At 37.2% G+C, this 18,441-nt stretch overlaps 1 protein-coding gene and 1 pseudogene across 1 annotated transcript; both read right to left on the bottom strand.

Annotated features, from left to right (window-relative positions):
* Positions 1-4,301: 4,301 nt before the first annotated feature.
* On the bottom strand, positions 4,302-5,280 carry LOC126061024 (olfactory receptor 8G1-like; annotated as a pseudogene).
* Positions 5,281-17,135: 11,855 nt separating this feature from the next.
* Positions 17,136-18,068, bottom strand: LOC126060657 (olfactory receptor 8G1-like). Its single transcript, XM_049856893.1, has one exon. It carries the CDS (start codon positions 18,066-18,068, stop codon positions 17,136-17,138), a length of 933 nt encoding a protein of 310 aa, XP_049712850.1.
* Positions 18,069-18,441: the final 373 nt, after the last annotated feature.

The following is an 18,441-nucleotide window of genomic DNA, read 5'->3' on the forward strand; positions in this document are numbered from 1 at the left end:
CCCTTGTTTGTTACAGCATTATTCATAATAGCAAAAAGATGGAAACAAACTAATTGCGCATTAACAGATGAATGGATAAAATAATTATGGTATATACCACAAAGGAATATTACCCAACAGTAAGGAACTATGAAGAATCCCTGAAATATCTCACAACATGGATGAATCTGGGGGGCATTATGTTGAGTGATATAAGTCAATCTCAAAAGAGCAAATATTGTGAGAACACTATTATAAAAATCCAAGAAAATGTTTACACACAGGAAAAAAGGAATCTTTGTTAGTTACAGGGAAAGTGAGGGGTTGTGAGGGGAGATCACTAACCAGTGAAAGGGAAGACAACACACAATATAGCATAAGCTAGAACAACTTGACCAAGGCAAAGCCATAGAAGTTTTCTAGACACATCCAAATACCTTGAGTCCCCCAGTTACGGGGGCTGAGGGTTGGGGACCACAGTCTCAGGAGACATCTAGGTCAATTAGCATAACATAGTTCTTAAAGAACATGTTCTACGTCCTACATTGGTGAGTGACATCTGGGGTCTTAAAAGCTCGTGAGCAGCCATCTAAAATATATCTATTGGTACCATCATGTTTGCAGCAAAGGAGAATGAAAAACATAAAAGACACAGGAAAGTAGTCCAAAGGACTAGCAGACCACTTAAACCATACCCTCCACCAGCCTGAGCCCAGGAAAACTAGACGGTGCATGGCCACCACCACGTACTGCTCTGACCAAGATCACAATACAGTGTTCCAGGCAGAGGGGGACAAAAATGTACAACAAAATTCAAATTCACAAAATTAAGATCAGATTTACTAGCCTGACAGAGGCTGGAGGAACCCCCAAGACTATGGCCTCCAGACACCCTACTAACTCAGAACTGAAACCATTCCTGAAGCCCACCTTTTAGCTAAAGATTAGACAGGCCTATAAAACAAACAGTACCACATGTGAGAAATGTGCTTCTTAGTTCAATCAAGTATAGGAAACCAAATAGGCAACAATAGCCCAAAAGCATGATAAGAAAAAAAAAAATAAAAAGGCAGATGGACACAGAGAGGTCAGGGTGGAAAGGGAAAGGGGGAGAGTGCTGACACATTGCGGGATTGCGGCCAATGTCACAAAACAATCTGTGTATAAATTTTTGAATGAGAAATTGATGTGCACTATAAACTTTCACTCAAAACACAATAAAATAAAGTAAAAAATATTAAGACAAGCACCAGGATTACCTAAGATTTACCTAATCTCAATAAGAAGGGGGATCTGCATGGAGTCCTAAAACTGAAGAAAACACAGGATGTCAGTAGACCTGGATAAAGAATTTTAGGTCGGAGAATTTTTATTCATTATAAAAAGTTCTGTTTTGGGAAACGAAAGAGGAGATGAAAACAAAGCAAGGTTTGTAATATAACTATATGCTTTTGTCCCTTAAGTTGGACTGGACATATCTCATCCCAATTTCTTTACTATATCCCATTTTAAAGAGTCCACAGCAGATGATATCATTGAAAGAATCATGAAAGATGCAACTGAGAGGTGGTTTGGAGGAGGAGCCAAGGATATGGGGAAGGTTTGAGCAGAGAAGTAAAGGACCACTCGATTAGGTAGTGTCATGGAGTCTCGGCAGGAAAAGAGACCCTATGTGAGGTTTTCTAATTCCTTGTTTGGGGGTCACTGGAGAGATCTTTGGAGCACAACATGAGTGACTACACAGATGGCAAACCGCTGGCTAGAAAAAGTGGTGGTTGAAGGGAGCTCAGTGATAGGGTCACTATGAGTCAGAGTCAACTCGATGACAATGGGTTTTACGGGTTCTGCAGATGACACAAATGTGCTGGCTGAAAGTGAAGACAAGGGAAAACACGATCATGGTCTAGAAACTTACAGTTATGGTGACTAACTCATTGGTGCTTATCTTGGTTCTTCCCGTTATAATGAAGCATGAGAGAGGAGAAAATGACTACCATGTTTTTATTCAAATAATACAAATGTTCTAAGTTTCTTTGCCAGCCGTGCCCCATGTTTTCATAGGCACATTATGCTATTTTTTACAGCAACATGTAAAAACAAAATGGTATAATGTACTTATCAAAATATCTGTTGGCAAAAAAAAACATAGAACTTGAGCATTATTTGCATAAAAATATGGTACTTCAGAGCCCTCCTTACAGATGTATGTCTGAATTCTGCCACTATAATTAATTCATAGCTTCTAAAACTTCTTTTCAGATATGTAAATTATCCTAGAAATAAAATAAATGAGATCATTGTCAAAGAAATATAGGTCTCTGTTTGGGTTCATATTATATGGAGGAGAAGACATCAAAGACTAGATTTCAGTTTGGTCAATGATCAATCTAATATACCCCAATCAAATCTAGAAACAACCCATCCTGATGAAATCAGCCAGTTTATTGGTTGTCTACTTTTTTTCAGGCATAATTCTCAATGTTAGGTCTATAGTGATCATTTAACCATGGTTGTTGATCTGCAGTAGTTTTACAAAACATGATGGAACCAGGTAAATATAGAATCATTCATAATAAAAGGTAGTGGTGGCAACTGCAAATACTCTGTGCCAGGCACTGATTGAAATACATGTATTTATTAACTCATTTGATTCTCGCAACTATACTAAAAAAAAAAACAAAAAACTATACTAGCTGGTAGATATTAATATCATTTTCATTTAACATATGAGGAAACTGAGGCATGGAAAGGTTAAATAACTTCTTGAATGTTATACATTTAGGAAAAGGCAGAGACACGATTAGAGTCCAGGCAGGCGACTTCAATGAACCATCTCTTAACCTTTCCACCATGACATTAACTCAGATGCAAGAAGCACAAAAGGTAGTGAGCTATGAATTCTGCTTGGGGGACTCTAGGAAAGTTTTGCAGAAAAGGGTACATAAGAGCCAAGCCTTTAAAAATAAACAAAATCCATCATGGAACAAAAGAAATAAAAGGATGAATAAATGCCAAAAATCTGAGAGGAAATGCTTATCCACCAGCAGAAGTGAACAACTTGAAACCATCATGAGGAAGAGGAACAGGAGTTGGTGGAAAACAACTAGACAGTTAGGTTGAATTTCATAACGTAAATGAAAAACTAGGTAAAAATGAAAAGGTTTTAACCTTAATAGAAGCTGTGGACAACAGGGATCCATTCAAGGTGTTAAAGAAGTGAATGTCACATGTGATTAGTCTACACTGAGAATCCCTGGGCAAGCCGGGCTTACATTTGTATTTTGTTAGCAAAATAAGGACATCCCTGCTCTTGTAAATGTACCTCACATTCCATATCTAGTGGACTTTGGGTATGGGCCCCGGTCATTCTCATAAGCCTACCCTGCCCAGCAACTTACCTCTTGGCCTGCCCTCCTCCATTTTCTGAGTTCATACAGCAAACTTGTGGTGGAGGTGGAGAAAGATTATAGATTTCTTGTTTTCCTGTTCTCCCTCTTTCCACTATATCACTATGTTTTTCCTCAGTCAGAAATATGCTCAATTTTGTTATATATTAATATATAGACCTACATATCTCTAGAATTCTTTAATTTTCTAAGATTAAACTGTTCATGTGTAAGTCCTTATGCGTGATAATGTATATAGAAAGTGGAAAGTGAAAGAGGGAAAAGGGTAAGCTTCAGGAGAAACAGATCTATTGAAAATAATCCCCAGGGTGAGACGACGATAGGCCTATAACAATGACAGAGGACAGATTAATTTCATTACCATTGGCATACATAGTTTGCCAGCCAGTTTTTATGCCCCTGGACCTGATTTGCAAGGTGTTATTCTTGTTCTAATGAGTTTAGTGTCAATGTAGTTCCCTTTTGAAATGTGTGAAGCTCAGCGGACCTGAGTTGGAGCCTCATTGTGTAGGCTGGGCATTCTATTCTGTCATGAATCCTGGATGTATTAGTTTTGTAACCTTTTGCCTTTTTGTCCCTTTATTTCTGTTTTATAAGGCTTGCAAGCACAATTATAACTTCCCTGTGTGATCGTTAAGAGAGCCCTGATAGGTTTGTTTTGGAAAGGTGCCCGCATTAAATTATATCTCCAATTCCTATTGGCATGCTGCATGCCACAGGTGGGTCACTGCCTCTGTGTCATCTTCTAATGATTGTCTCAATGATCTAAATGAGAGAAAACCTCAGAGGGAAAAGCAGCATCAAAAAGGCTTTTGAAATTATGAAAGTAAGAGATGTTGTCAGTAAACACTATCCAATGAGGAAAAACGTTGACGCATGAACAACTACGAAACATCAATTCATGCAAGGTAATAGCTAAAGACTTAGACCTAACAAAACAATCTTCACACCATTTCTTGTCACAACAGTGTGATTTTCACTAGCATTTTCTTCAGGACAACACTGACATTCTTATTCCTCAGGCTATAGATCAGCGAGGTTCAGCATAGGCACAGCCATGGTGTAAAACAAGGAGGACACTTGCTCTTGGTGCATGGAGATGACACTTGATGGCTGCAGGTTCATGAATGCTGCAGAACCATAGAAGATTGAAGCAGTCAAAATATGGGAGGTGCATATGCTGAATACTTTGGACCTGCCCTCAGTGGAGCAAAAGCAGAGGATGCTGGCAATGATGAAGATGTAAGAGCCAAGGATGGTCAGTCTAGGGGCAAGAATATTAAATGTACTAAGGATTAGAAGCAGTAATTCATTAACATAGGTACTAGAGCACAAGAGGTTTAAGAGAAAAAGAAGATAGCAAAAGTAATGGTTGATTACATCAAATTTACTGAAATGAAACCTAAATATGCAGCCTGTATGAACTGATGCACAAACCAGGCCTATAATATACACCCCAAAAATCAGATAGAAACAGGCCTGGGGGGACATAATGACATTATAAAGCAAGGGACTATAGATAGCAACATAGTGGTCATATGTCTTTGCAGCCAGCTTATGACCCTCTGCAATAGCAAAAATAAGGAAGAAATAGAGCTGAGTTATGCATTCAGGGCATGAGATGGTATTATTCTGTCTCAAAGCTCACCAGCATTTTGGGGATAATGACACTGGAATGGCAGAGATAAATGAAGGACAAACTGCTGAGGAAATAGTACATGGGAGTGTGCAGGCGAGAAGTAAGCTCAAAGAGTGTGGCCATGCCCATGTTCCCCACCACTGCGATCACGTAGATTCCTAGGAAGAAAAGAAAGAGAGGCAGCTGAAGTTCTGGCTTTTCTCTCAGCCCAGTGGGGATGAACTCAGTCACTGTGGAGTGATTTCCCACTGCCATTTTCCTCTGGGCAGTTTCTAGAGAGAAAAGCACAGTTGTTAGAAGGAGTTCATTGTTAGACCCCATTTAAGGTGCTCCTTATAGATGATTCATGGTTTGGGTTCCCCTTTACCTCTTGTTGTTGTGATTAGGTGCCTTGGAGATTATTTTCAACTCATAAAGACCCCATGTAACCAAGTAGAACTGCCCCATAGGGTTATATAGGCTGTAGTCTTTATAGGAGGAGATCACCAAGCCATTTCTCTTGTGAAATGCTTGGGTGGGTTTGAACTGCCAATCTTCAGGTCAGTAGCCAAGCACTTAACCATAATACCACCAGGGCTTCTTTGTCTCTATTGTTGTTGTTGTGGGCCTTGGAGAAACACATTTGTTATTTTTTGAAAATGAGGCTTAGTAAATATAAAATTAAGGTAAATTTCACATAAGTAAATGGACTAAGAATTGAAGAAGACTTGAAGCACTTACTGATGAAGATCAAAGACAACAGCCTTTAGTATGGATTACACCTCAACATAAAGAAAACAAAAATCCTCACAACTGGGCCAATGAGCAACATCATGATAAACAGAAAATACTGAAGTTGTCAAGGACTTCACTTTACTTGGATCCACAAGCAACAGCCATGGAAGCAGCAGTCAAGAAATCAAACAACTTGTTGCATTGGGCAAATCTGCTTCAAAAAACCTCTTTAAAGTATTAAAAAGCAAAGATACCACCTTGAAGATTAAGGTGCACCTTACCCAGGCCATGGCATTTTAAATTGTCTCATCTGCATAAGAAAGCTGGACAACGAATAAGGCAGACCAAAGAAAAATTGATGCCTTTGAATTATGGTTTTAACAGAGAATATTGAATATACCATGGACTGCCAAAAGAAGGAACAAATCTGTCTTGGAGGAAGTACGACCAGAATGCTCCTTAAAAGCAAGGACGGCAAGACTATGTCTCACAGACTTTGGGCATGTTATCAGGAGGGATCAGTCCCCAAAGAAGGGCATCGTGCTTGGTAAAGTAGAGGGACCAGTGAAAAAGAGGAAGACCCTCAAGGAGATGGATTAACACAGCGGCTGCAACTATGGGCTCAAGCATAACAATGATTGTGAAGAAGGTGCTGTGTTTCATTCTGTTGTACATAAGGTCACTATGAGTCAGAACCAACTCAATGACTACTAACAACAACAATAGAGCTGGTCTCTATTGACATGTATATGGATTTTTTTTTTTGATAATTAGGAAATCTGTATTTCTGTATAGAATATTCAGATTGTTAAACTATTACTATTAAAAGACTACTGACAAATTCATTGTGCAGATCTACCAGCTGGATTGGCCCACAGCTGGTTGATTTGTGGCCCCTGGACCAAATGCTCTGCCTTCATGTGAGGAGGGAGATATAAGTAGTGGTTAAGCAGACACGCTTTAAAGTCCTGGTGCCCATATCCAAAATCTGGCTCAACCATTTCATACCTGATGACCTTGGGCAAGTAAATAACCTCTTTTTGTCTTGACTTCTGTATCTGTAAAAGATAGATAATAATGTTACCTATGTCATAGTAAAATTGACAGACTTATCACACAGAAAGTGAGCATTACCATTACTGTGTTTTGTTATTACCTGTTACACTATTAGATGGAAAATCTGGGATAATGATTCACTTCAAATACAGAAATAGCAGTCATAATATCTCATTTCCTTTTTCTTCTTTCATTTTTTTCAGTTGAGGTCATGGCTTCCAACCAGTTCATTCCAGTTCAACCTCCTCCTAAGAATTTGAATTTTCACCCCAGATATACTGAAGCAGAATCTATACTTTAGCAAGATCCCCAGGTGATTCACACATAAAAATCACCTGGAGATCTTGTTAAATGTGAATTGTGATTCAGTATATCTGGGGTAGAAATCCAAACTCTCAGCAGGGGGTTACACTGGAATGAACCAATTAGAAGGCTGGGTTAGGTGGAGAGAAAAGCAAAGACATAGAATTAAGGGATATACAATTACAAATTTGGTCTACTCTTTAAGCAGTAAACAATTGATTTAATATTATATACAATAATGTAAAATTCCAAATGCATTAAAAGTGAATCCTAAAAAAATAATAAAATATACAAAATCTATAAATTACTATCTCACTTCTACACCAAAATAAACTTGAAATGAATCATAGATCTGAGCTTAAAGGCTAAACTATGAAACTTTTAAAAGAATACAATTTAAAAAATTAAGATCTTGTAGTACTCTAATATTTCTTTGAAAGAATTCAAACACACATAAAAATAAAAAACAAAACAAATAGATCTGGAACACAACAAAAACCTGACAATTAAAAGAGTTAAATCATACTTCATCAAAGTTAAAAACTGCTTCTCAGAAGACACCATCCAAAATCGATTTGGCACTTCCTTAAAAAGCTAGAAATAGAACTACCATATGATCCAGCAATCCCACTCCTTGGAATATATCCTAGAGAAATAAGAGCCTTTACATGAACAGATATATGCACACCCATGTTTACTGCAGCTCTGTTTACAATAGCAAAATGATGGAAGCAACCAAGGTGCCTATCAACGGATGAATGGATAAATAAATTATGGTATATTCACATCATGGAATACTACACATTGATAAATAACAGTGAGGATTCTGTGAAACATTTCATAACATGGAGGAACCTGGAAGGCATTATTATGCTAAGTGAAATTAGTCAGGTGCAAAAGGACAAATATTGTACAAGACCACTATTATAAGAACTGGAGAAATAGTTTAAACTGAGAAGAAAACATTCTTTCGTGGTTACGAGAGGGGAGAGGGAGGGAGGGTGGAAGAGAGGCGTTCACTAATTAGTAGATAAGAACTACTTTAGGTGAAGGGAAATACAGCACACAATACAGGGGAGGTCAGCACAATTGGACTAAACCAAAAGCAAAGAAGTTTCCTGAATAAACTGAATGCTTTGAAGGCCAGTGTAGCAGAGGCAGGGGTCTGGGGACCATGGTTTCAGGGGACATCTAAGTCAACTGGCATAATAAAATCTATTAAGAAAACATTCTGCATCCCGCTTTAAAGAGTGGCTTCTGGGGTCTTAAACGCTAGCAAGCAGCCATCTAAGATGCAGCAATTGGTCTCAACCCACCTGGATCAAAGGAGAATGAAGAACACCAAGGACACCAAGAGACAGAAAGGGCCACATAAACCAGAGACTACATCATCCTGAGACCAGAAGAACTAGATGGTGCCCAGCTACAACCGATGACTACCCTGACAGGGAACACAACAGAGAACCCCTGAGGGAGCAGGAGAGCAGTGGGATGCAGACCCCAAATTCTCATAAGACCAGACTTAATGGTCTGACTGAGACTAGAAGGACACTGGTGGTCATGGTCCCCAGACCTTCTATTGGCCCAGGACAGGAACCATTCCTGAAGCCAACTCTTCAGACATGGCTTGGACTGGACAATGGGTTGGAGAGGGATACTGGTGAGGAGTGAGCTTCTTGGATCAGGTGGACACTTGTGATTATTGGCATCTCCTGCCTGGAGGGGAGATGAGAGGGTTAGAAGCTGGTGAAATGGACAAAAAAAGAGAGAGTGGAGGGAGAGAGCAGGCTGTAACTGGGAGTGTGTAGCAAGGTGTATATGAGTTTTGGTGTGAGAGACTGACTTGATTTGTAAACTTTGACTTCAAGCACAACAAAAATTATTTTTTAAAAAAGACACAATCAAGAAAACAAATAGGAAGCCAAAGAGAGCACATATATCTGTCCATTTTTAATCCAAAAGATATAAGTATTTACAATTAAGAACATAAAGACAACCAAAGTGAAGTAATACTAATGATTTGAACACATTCCTCACATAAGAAGATAAACAAATAATCAGTAAGTGTACAAAAATATGCTCAATGTCATTACTCATCAAGGAAATTAATATTAAGAGCATAATGGCACACTACTACACAACCATATTTGAAAGGGGAAAAAAAAAACTGACAATGAAAAATGTTGACAAGGATATGGAGCAAATGTTCTTGTCATACGTGGCTGTTTGTTGGTGTAATGTTTAAACTGCTTTGAAAAACAGTTTAGCAACTTCTTACAAATTGAAATGTACACTTAAAATCTAAACCAACAATTGTGCTCATCATTCTTCACCCACAAGAAATGTAAACAACATCTGTGAAGACTTGCACAAAAATGTGCATAAAGCTTTATTCATAACAGCCCCAGAATGGGAACAACCCAAATGTCTTTCAAGAGATGAACAGAAAAATGCATTGGAACATATTCATACAATAGTATACTACTCAGCAATAGAAAAAGAATAAATCACAAATATATACAACAACACAAACCTCAAAAACATTATGTTAAGCAGAAGAAGTCAGATAAAAACAGTACACATTCAGGGGTTGACTACAGTGAAATGCGTGGAATTGACTAGGAAAAGGTATAAGAGAACCTTTTAGAAAGATAAAAAATGTTTAATATATTGATTGAGGTGGTGGTTACACAGATGTGTATATTTGTCAAAATTTATTTAAGTAAACTATATATCTAAAATGGAGCCCTGGTAGCACAGTGGTTAAGAGCTCAACTGCTAACCAAAAGATCGGCAGTTCAAATCCATTGGCTGCTCTTTGGAAACACTGTAGGGCAGATCTACTTTGTCCTGTAGAGCCACTATAAGTCTGAGTTGACTCGATGGCAATTTTTTTTTTCTACGTAAAATGAGTGCATTCATTTTCTTGTATGTAAATTGCATCAAAATAACTCAAAGAATTACAAAAATAAAGAAAATCTGAAATCAAGATTACAAATTATCTATCAACTGACATATAACAGCACGCAACACAGTCTTTTCAAGCACACATGAAACCTTTACAAAATTATTAATATATATGCTTGGTTATAAACCAGGTTGCAATATTTTTTCAGATATTGCAACTGGTCTTTACATTTAAGGAAGCCATTGCATCAATCTTACAAGGTATCTTCTGAAATACAAAAAAAAAAAAAAAAAAAGGCATCAACTGTTAGTAATTTAAAACAAAGAACTAAAACTAAAAATAGATGGAAATTTCCTTAAGTTGATTTAAAAAACACGTATGGCAAACATAAAACTTCACATTGCAATTTGAAAAACCTTCCCCTAATAATGTGAATGTGCCAAAGATGCTCACTATCATTACTCTTATTCATAAGGTACTAGCAAGTTCAGTAAGGCAAGGAAACTAAAATTATAAGGCTCAGAAAGAACGAAATAACATTATTTGCAGGTGACATAATCAAGTAGATAGGAAAATCAAAATAATATAGAACAAAGGTCTTAAAAAAAGAACAAAGGTCTTAGACTTTAATAAATCATTTCTATAAGATTTCTAGATGCAAAGTGAGTGTTTTTTAAAAAACAATTACACAAAATTATGTTTGACTTTATAATGTTAAAACATTAGCTGATATCTAAAATACATTCATTCTTCTCTGTGCATTCCCGGGAAAAAAATGATTACTAGTTAAAATACCTGAATGTACATTCACAAGAAAGATCAATCTCAAAGTTTCATTTCTTGCAATGCTTTTGTCAGGAGTTAGAATCAAATCTGCTGCCTCCATAAAAGGTTTAAAAAAGGTTCCTTCTCTTTTATTCTCTGGTATGTTGTTGTTAGGTGCGGTCAAGTCTGTTCTGACTCGTAGCTACCCTGTGAACAACAGAACTAAACACTGCCCAGTCCTGTCAACAGTCCTTGTTATGCTTCAGCCCATTGGTGCAGCCACTGTGTCAATCCCCCTCGTTAAGGGTCTTCCTCTTTTCCGCTGACCCTATACTTCGCCAAGCATGATGTCCTTCTCCAGGGACTGATCCCTCCTGACAACATGTCCAAAGTATGTAAGGCACAGTCTCACCATCCTTGCTTCTAAGGAGCATTCTGGCTGTACTTCTTCCAAGACGGATTTGTTCATTCTTTTGGCTTGAGAATTTCAAGGGAAGAGAGATACACGTTAGGTACGGTGTTTGAAAGATTTGAGGATACACCTTATAATCAATATAAGGAAAATATTATGGCAATTTCAATTCTTAAAAATAAATGAGCTACATATTCCTAATCATTGTATATACTCGACCATAAAGTATTTTATAATGCATTTTCAGAGACAGCATAGAAAGGATTTCTTTCATTGTTCTTAAGATAAAGTATGAGTACCCATACTACTTCATAATAGGTTGAAAAATATTTTATAAATGAATGAATGAATGAAGATATTGAAAGTAATGTTTGACTGAATTCCCATGGAGATTTGTTCTACACCTACTATTTCAAATCATAAGTGTGGGGTGAACACATTCACCTTTCTTCTGCCTGGAAACTTCAAAGCCAAATTTATATGCAACTTGCTCTATTTGACCTGGAGGAAAATGGCAAGAATGTTGGTAGTCTTTAAGTATCGAGCATTTGGATATCTTTAGTGCTGAGGGTGCAAGGCACAGTCCTCATCCCAGAATCACATTAGAAGGCGGTCTGCATCACAGGTCAGCATCTCCAACTGCAAATTTTCAGTTTGCACTTCTCCAGCTTCATGGTAGTAAACAGCCTCACCTTTCACAGTCACCTGAGCAGTTCTGCTTGCTGGGCTATGAAGGTTTGCTCTGGGCTTGGAAATAAAAAACCAAAACCGGTTGCCCTCCAATAGGCTCGGACTCATAGCAACCCTACAGAACAGAGTAGAACTGCCCCTTAGAGTTTCCAAGGCTGTAAATCTTTACAGAAGCAGGCTGTCACATCTTTCTCCCTAGGAGAGGCTGGTGGGTTAGCAGCCACGATCTTAACAACTGCACCACCAGTGATCCTGGGCTTAGATACAAAAAACACCAAATCTGTTGCTGTCAAGTGAATGCAGACTCATAGCAACCCTATAGCTTAAAAAAAAAAAAAAAAAAAAAAGCTTAAATATACCTGGCACAAAATAAAAATAACAGGAGGACAAACAATCTCCAAGGATTTCCATTTCTCAAGGAAACAAGCTCTGGAGAAAAGGAGCAATTACAGTTGACACTTCCCCAGTTGTCGAACCTTTTCTTTCAGGTGAAATTCCCTGCCAATTCTAAAGCTGTCAATTAGCGGTAAAGACTTGTCCATAGGAACCACCGGGGGGATTTTATTAAAATGCAGATTCTGATTCAGCAGGCCTCAGTGGGGTTTGAGATTCTGCATTTCTTACAAGTTCCTTGCCCATTTTGGTTACCATGCTTTAGAGCACCAGGGCACATTCCGACAAGCTATATCTTACTGTTAATCAAATTAGAAATTTAAAAATAATAAGCCATTTACATCTTTGTATAAATAGGTTTTATTTTATTTTGTGTAAAAACTGGTAATATATTTATTTTATTTAAAAGCTAAATCTGCATTCATTTTAGGAGTCATGACATAAGAATTTGGAGAATGAATTTAACTTTTTATGGTCCTTATTTTTCTAAATTCTGTTTTCTAATTTTTATCACTGAAGGAATATTTAATTATTAAGAAACTAGTTATTTGCCACATTTCTTCTTACTTCCTTTATTTTTCAGTTTTTTTTCAAAAAAATTGGAAGAGGTCTTAGATCGCATCATGAATCAAGGAAAAAAGACATAACAGTCATGTATGGGATGTAACTTAAAATATAGTGTTAAATAAGTTAGGTTTAAAGTAATATGTATTCTTATATTATAAATAATAACTATATAGCTATTGAAAACCATGGTGGTATAGTGGTTAAGAGCTATGGCTGCTAACCAGTAAGTCTGCAGTTCAAATCCACCATCCGCTTCTTGGAAACTCTGCGAGGCAGTTCTACTCTGCCCTGTAGGGTTGCTATGAGTCAGAATTGACTTGAACAGCAAAGGTTTTGTTTGTTTGTTTTGTTTTTAATACATTTTGTATATATTAAATATAAATATATATTAGATATATGTGTGTATAAATATACATGTGTGTAAATACATAGGGTTGCTATGAGTCTGAATTGACTCGACGGCAATGGGTTTGGTTTTTATAAATACATATACACATACGCAAAAAGAGTGAAAAAGATCATTTTTAAATTATGCTGTCTTGGACTCATGTTACCCAGTTGCTTTACTGTAAATGCTTACCTACATGTAGTGAGCTCCATCTTGAGACTTTTGAGCTCATCTATCCATATATTATAGAAATTATTTAGTTCCACAGAAAAACTAAATTATTTTTATTTGGAAATACAAATAATATTTGAGTTTTTTAATTCAAAGTATTCATTAAATGTTATATATTTTTTGAAACAATAACTTTAATGAATTTGCTTAACCAGATTTATTTTGGAATGCTTTAAATTATTGTTAAATAGGGGCTTTAATCTTTTTTTTTCACTATTTTAAAAATTTTGTTGTTGAGAATATACACAGCAAAACATACACCAACTCAACCATTTCTACATGTACGATTCATTGACATTGATTGCATTCTTTGAGTTGTGCAACATTTCTCACTCTCCTTTTCTGAGATGTTCTTCTCCCATTAATATGTTTATTTTTAAGTAGTTTTTACAAATTTTGGAGAAAAGGGGAAGAAAGAAAAGCCAATATTGGAGTGTGTAACTGAGATGTTATTATGGGTATGGAGCTAAATTTAATGTAAACTTCTGAGGAGTGTGAATAGTGCCTCCAAAATGGCCACTCTGAGAGACAGGAAGATGGAGCATTTCTACCGAAACTCTTGTTCCTACAGGTGAGAGTTGACTCCAAGCACAAGGACACCCCTGAATTTCTGAGCCGAATTGCATACAGGCCAAGTGGGTACCTTCAGTTATGGGGAAGTTTCTGGAGTGAAAGTAAAAAGATCATGGCATAAATTTGGAGTGGGATGCTGTCAATGCAAGCTGAGTTTTTGGTTGCAAAGAACTAACACATGTAGGACCTACTGAAATGAAAGCTTGTACAAGATGATGTGATGTAGTGCATGAAAGCATCTGTTGCAATTGTCAATAACTATTTGAATGTGTATGATCTTCCCTAGGGGAGCTTGAATTAAAAAAAATTGAATTACAATACAATTAACATAAGGATACAGGTAAGAAGAAAATGAGCCAATTTCTCTGAGAAAATTGAGAGTTAATATGGAAAATTAATTTAGTTGAAGTTTCGAAGATGGGCGTGAGGTGTGGGATCACCTTAAAGAATGTCGTTTGACCTCTGCTTTCCGTTCATTTGAACTAAAGTTTGAGGCTAATGAATGAGGTTGACTAGACTAAGAGGAACTCTCTGAGAGTCCAGCACTGACTAAACCTCATGAGGCATGATGTAATCTGTCATTGCCACATGGCAAGGCTGATCAGAGCCCTAAAGTCTCAGAGGGGCTTCCTGATTGGTGGCTATTCACAGGAGAGGGTAGCACATCCATTGTTGGAACGTTGAAGATCTATACTGTAACCCCTTCCTCACCTTGCCCTATCCATCTCTTTGTTTATACTCTTTTTGGTTATAGTAAATCCGTAGCTGTAAGTGTGGTATTAACCAAAAAACAAAACCCATTGACACTGAGTCGATTCCATACACTCTCCATGAATTCTGTGAGTCATTTCAGGGGGTTAACAAAACCATAGGGTCAGTGAGAACCAACAGGAGCTGGCATGTGCCTATTCAGCAATCTAAAAGAAGGTGTCCTTCTAATGTGTGAGCTCTGACCTTGCTCTGGGTGTCTAGGGTTCTTTAAATGCTGCATGGGCAGCTCGTCTGAAAGATGATGCCCATCTGTCAGCTCTGGTACACCTCTGGGTGGCTAAGGATGGAGAAAGCGTGCCACATGAGCTGCTGGGGATAAAGATAAAGAAGTGGGAAGGAAAAGATTGCAGTCATTTCCACACTTTGGGAATTGGATTCATGCTCATTCTTAACCACAGAGTTAGCAATGAAGGTCGGATTTGCCCACTGTGCTCCTTGTTTAGTCCAATGAGTTACCTGGGGAAATAACTTTAAGTTCTTCTATCTTTTGGAGTTTTTTTTTCTTAGATTCTGACGAATTCCTCAGTGATTATTCTGAGGTACACTGGTAACATCAAATAAGCCAATAGGCTGGTTTAGCTTATATGAACCATTTAACTCAACAACAAATGGAAGAAATGATTCACGCTAAAGTTTTCCTTGGCTCAGACAAATAGAGTTCATGATTGATTAAGATCTTGCTCAGGCAAGGAGGCCCAACCTACTTTGTATCTCTAGTGTGACATATTAAGCATTTTCAGTATGACATATTAAGCACTTTTAGAGTTTCCAGGAGACAAGCTATGACCTATTCATTCACCTACATTTCCTCCATCTAGAGACCTTGACAAACTGCATATTGGATAACTAGGAGTCTGTGAATAAATGTGCATAGATCAAGTAGGCTGTATAAACTAGAATACATTCATAGTCACCTAAACATCAAAAAAAAAAAAAAAAAAAAAGGAATAATTAAAATGTTTTCTTTGGCTTCAGCAACATAGGTTATTGTATTTAACTAATGTTCTCTCTCTTATTTCAAACAACTTTATAGAATTATATTCTATATATAAAATTAGTCCATTGTGTACATAGCAAATAATTTCCTTTCTGTCAGCATAGGAGAAGTTATTTTCTGCATTAGGAATGAGGATTGATGATGGTCTAGACTGGGTTGTTTGAATTCCAGATACCAGTACTAGCAGGCTTGATGTATTGACTCATTAAATTTCAAATATATTTAGTACTTTTAATTCCCCTATGCTACATGTTCAAAAAACAAGTAAAAGTAAGGCTTGCTTGGAGGACTTTACTTATTGTTGACAGAATTTAATGCTTAAAAAGTCATATATTATACCCCTTCTGGAATTTTCAACAGAAGTAGCTCAGGGCCAATATTTCTAAGTCTTTGTATACAAACAGCTCTGTATGTCACTAGTTTATCTTAAATTCTTGAGGAACTCTAGAAACTTACACTTAATTGAATTGAACTAAAAAAATATATAACTCTTAGGTGGGGTTAATGGGTAAAATCAGTGTACGATATGTTCTAGTTTTTTTATAAATAATTATCAAGTACATGATCAAGGAATAATTATCAAGACATAATTATTAAGGAAATCATCAGGAAACTACTAGGTGGTAAGTACTGTACTAGGTACTAAAGTTGTGGCAATGAAACATATGTACAGAGGGTACCTTTATAAGGACTACAGTCCAGTACAGATTTGGACGATAATAAGACAATTGCAAAGCAGGATAATAAATGGCAAAGATGGGATATATTGGATGGAGACTATTACAACATATGCATTGGTTTGTAACTCAGTTTTTCAAGCTCTAATAAGGCTTTTTGAAGTAAGATAAAGAGGAAATGAGTCCAACAAAGAAAGTATAGGAAGGAAGAGAATAGAAAGAAGAGTATTCCAGATTAGGGATGTGCAAAAAATCTAAATATTATAAAGAAGAAAATATTATAGCTATTATAAATTATGCTATGATTTATGTTGATTATTGATAGAATAGGAGAAAAGAGGCAGATAATCAGTGTTTGAAGAGGGTATTTTCACTACTGTCGAGGACTGAGTTTTAATCAACTGTGTGGAAAAAGAGCGGGAGGTAGTATTGATGGCAGGTTGGCCCCAGTATTCATGTAACCTTACTACTTCCTCTAATGTGTGTCTCAATGATATACATGAGAGATGATCTCAAGTGGAATAGCAACAGAAATGCAATGGAAATAGGAAATGATATTAACAAAATAACACCAAATTATTAAAAGTGTTGAAAATAAAACATCTCACACAATGTAATAAGCAAAAATGTTAGATCTAAAAAAATCATCCTCACATTATTCCTGCTCATGAAAATGTTCTTTTCTCCAGCATCTTCTTTAGGGCAACATTGACATCTTTATTTCTCAGACTATAGATCAGGGGGTTCAGCACAGGCACAACGATGGTGTAAAACACAGAAGACACCTTCCCTTCTTCCATGGAGCTGACATTTGATGGCTGCAGGTACATGAATGCTAGAGAACCATAGAAGATTGTAACAGCCAAAATGTGGGAGCTGCATGTGCTGGAGGCTTTGGACTTACCCTCAGTGGAGCGCATGTGGAGGATGCTGGCAATGATGAAGACATAAGAGCCAATAATGGTCAGGGTTGGGGCAAATATGTTAAATGCACCGAAACCTAGAATCAATAATTCATTGACATAAGTACTAGAACATGAGAGTTTTAGGAGAGGAGGAAGGTCACAAAAATAATGGCTGATCACATCAAATTTGCAGAAATGAACCCTAAGCATGCAACCTGTATGAACTGATGCACAAACCAGGCCTACAATATACACCCCCAAAATCAGCCAAGAACAGACCTGAGGGGACATAATGACCTTATAAAGTAATGGGCTACAGATAGCAACATAGCGGTCGTATGCCATTGCAGCCAGCATGTAACATTCTGAAACAGCAAAAAAGAGGAAGAAGTAGAGCTGAGTCATGCATTCAGGGTAGGAGATAGTGTTCTCTATCACAAAGTTCACCAGCATTTTGGGAGTAATGACAGTGGACTGGCAGAAATCAATGAAGGACAAACTGCTGAGGAAATAGTACATGGGAGTATGCAAGTGAGAACTGAGCCCAATCAGTGTGATCATGCCCAGATTCCCCACCACTGTGACCACATAGACTCCTAGGAAGAAAAAAAAGAGGGGTAACTGTAGCTCTGGCTTGTCCGTTAGCCCAGCGAGGATGAACTCAGTCACTGTTGAGTAATTTCCTGCTGCCATTTCCTTCTGGGTAGCTTCTGGAGGGGAGAGACAAAGGCATGGTTATTAGAGGGCCATCTTTGTTAGTCCTCATTTTCAAAGGGGTGCCTCATATACGATTTATTATTTCGGGGTCTCCTTCATCTGTATATGATCCTTTAAATCTGTGTCAATTTACCTAATAAAATTTGTCTTGATTTAGTATTTATTTTGCCTTATTTAAGTGTATTAAATTTACTTTATATAAAATACTCATATAAAATACTTCAACCACGTTCATGGTCATTTAAAACCTTTTAGGTATCAGGGTTGTATCCTTTCACCGTATCTATTCAATCTATACGCTGAGCAAATAATCTGAGAAGCTGGACTATATGAAGAAGAAGAAAGCATC

Source organism: Elephas maximus, chromosome 17 (assembly GCF_024166365.1).
Source record: "Elephas maximus indicus isolate mEleMax1 chromosome 17, mEleMax1 primary haplotype, whole genome shotgun sequence".
Taxonomy (NCBI): Eukaryota; Metazoa; Chordata; class Mammalia; order Proboscidea; family Elephantidae; genus Elephas; species Elephas maximus.

Excerpts from the sequence above, each read along its gene's own strand:
- LOC126060657 (XM_049856893.1), bottom strand. The coding sequence starts at position 18,068 with ATGGCAGCAGGAAATTACTCAACAGTGACTGAGTTCATCCTCGCTGGG.